This window comes from Ailuropoda melanoleuca, unplaced genomic scaffold (assembly GCF_002007445.2).
Source record: "Ailuropoda melanoleuca isolate Jingjing unplaced genomic scaffold, ASM200744v2 unplaced-scaffold11150, whole genome shotgun sequence".
Taxonomy (NCBI): Eukaryota; Metazoa; Chordata; class Mammalia; order Carnivora; family Ursidae; genus Ailuropoda; species Ailuropoda melanoleuca.
The window spans coordinates 1-2538 of NW_023179561.1; the positions used below are offsets into that span (position 1 = coordinate 1).

The 2538-nt window shown below is 41.7% G+C and overlaps 1 protein-coding gene across 1 annotated transcript; it reads right to left on the reverse strand.

The window, feature by feature from the left end:
• Positions 1-176: 176 nt before the first annotated feature.
• Positions 177-1942, reverse strand: LOC100470390 (olfactory receptor 8B3). Its single transcript, XM_034650101.1, has 2 exons — positions 1898-1942; positions 177-1155 (listed from the first exon to the last, which is right to left on the reverse strand). The coding sequence occupies exon 2, from the start codon at positions 1137-1139 to the stop codon at positions 177-179; it is 963 nt and encodes a 320-aa protein (XP_034505992.1). The 5' UTR covers positions 1140-1155; positions 1898-1942.
• Between the last annotated feature and the right edge of the window lie 596 nt (positions 1943-2538).

Consider the following 2538-nt stretch of genomic DNA (forward strand, 5'->3'; position numbering starts at 1 on the left):
GCAAATGGTGAAGAAAGAGAAACCTACTCTTCAATAAGCAAAAATAATATATTGAAAGAACATTCACCTTTCCTTCAACATGATAAGAAAGAAATAGGATAAGCAGGCTGCCAATTAAATTGCTGTAATTAAAAACAGACTCCTTGTCCTGTACTAAGTGGAGACACTGATTCTGATCAAAACACACTCCTACTCACAGTTTTTCTCAGAGCAAGTTTAACATCTTTGTTTCTCAAGCTGTAAATGAAAGGGTTCATCATGGGAACCACATTGGTATAAAAGACAGAAGAGATTTTCCCCTCATCCATAGACCCAGAAGAAGATGGTTTAAGATACATGAATGCACATGATCCAAAGAAGAGAGAAACAGCAACCATGTGGGAACTGCAGGTGCTGAAGGCTTTGGACCTGCCCTCAGTGGAGCTGATGCGCAGGATGCTGGAGAGGATGAAACAATAGGAGACAAAGATGGTGACACTGGGCACAATCACATTGATGCCTACCACAATGAAAACCACCAACTCGTTCACATAGGTGCTCGTGCAGGAGAGCTGGAGCACAGGTAGGATATCACATAAATAATGGTTGATGGTGTTTGCATCACAGAAGGTCAGTCTCAGCATGCATCCTGTGTGAGCCATGGCACCCGAAAATGCCATCAAATATGAACCAAGCATAAGGCTGGAACACACTTTAGGGGACATGACAACATGATACAAAAGTGGGTTACAGATAGCCACATAGCGATCATAGGCCATTGATGTCAGCACATAAACTTCAGAAATAGCAAAAAAACAGAAAAAGTAAAGCTGGGTCATGCATCCCCTGTAGGAGATCATATTCTTCTTTGATGTGAAGTGAGTCAGCATTTTGGGTGTGAACACAGAAGAATAACAGAGATCTATGAAGGACAAATTGAAGAGGAAAAAGTACATGGGGGTGTGGAGGTGTGAATTCAGCCCGATTAGACTTATCAAGCCCAAATTCCCCAACACAGTGACCACATACATGACTAGAAACAGGCNCGTGACCACATACATGACTAGAAACAGGCAGAAAAGGGGGAGCTGGAGATCTGGTAGGTCTGTGAGCCCCGCCAGAATGAATTCAGTCACAAAAGAAGCATTTCCAGGAGCCATTCTTCTCTAAGGGGATCTGTGAGCAGAGAAAATTAGGGTTACATTAGGAGACATCTTACCTCTTCTTACAAGATCTTCTACTGAAGAGAGTGTATATACTGGAAATGCCGGAGACTAGCGCAACCTACACACATAGAATCTGCCTTTACCACTCTCATGATACTGAGGGACACTAACTCTCTATTAAAGATTTTTTAAGCTAAATATAGCAAAGGGCATCACAAACAGCCTAGAGAGACAAGTCCAGTGAACTTGACCTCTGGAAACATGACTGCTTGAAAAACCAAGCGAGAAGTTGGGACCAGGACAGAATCATCCTTCTCGAATCTCACTATTTCCTCATTCACTTGACCCTCCCCTCACCAATAAAATAAGAGGCAGAATCCTTAGCAACCCCGTGCTGGCCTCAAATGCAGATTACCCTTGATGGAATGAGAATTAAGAACACTGTTTCTAACCTAAATGAGGGACCAGGGTCTAGGGGAGGTTGAGTTACTGTCATATATCACAGAGTAAAAGCCATAAATCCAGAAGAGTGAGAGTTCCATCCAGAGAGAGGGGACTTACTGATGGAGATACTGCATCCCCTGTACCCCTTAATCTCTGAACATTTGCTCATCTCCCTCTAACACATTCTCCTGCCAGCTTCACTTGAATGTTAATACTGCACAAAATGGGAAAGAAGGTGGCATATCTCAGACCTCTGAACTTCCATCTCAAGACAAGGAATGTGTTATAAATGGAATTCAGATACTCACCCTCCTTAGGTCAGAAAACCTCAGTGTTCTCTTATCTTGGTATTTACCCCCGTAGTCCTGGAAAGACAATTTCAGGCTCAGAGGATTTGATTCTAAGAGGATTCAGCCTGACTTAAATTCAGATATACCATTGAAATCTTCCTGATCATACTCTCTGATTATGGCTTCGAGTCCTCTTGAGAAGCAGAGAAAAATAAATCCTTTATTAGTATCACATTTACTACTTATTGGACATAGATTTAAACTGAGTTTAAGGATATAACACCCTTGGTTATAAACAGGGTAGAAGCTTGCTCAGTCTTTTCCTCAGGGAACAGATTTTATGTGTAAATGAATAGGGAGATTGTGTACTCTGGGCCATGACATGTCTTTAGTTCCTTAGGGACTCAATATTTCATTCCTCCTCAGTCACTCTAGGGATTGTACATCCCTAGATTCAAAGTAAAATCCCATCTTCCCCTTACTTCATCGCTGAAGGGAAACCTACTGTGTTTTCTCATCCCTTCTTTGTTCACATATCCTAAATGGAATTTTTTCCCTAAATGGAGGGTTCTGCCCCCAAGCTTCCTTATTTCTTCATCTCAAATCTTTCAAAGATGGCAATAACACAGTTGTTCTCTCTCCTGGAATATCTCTACTAT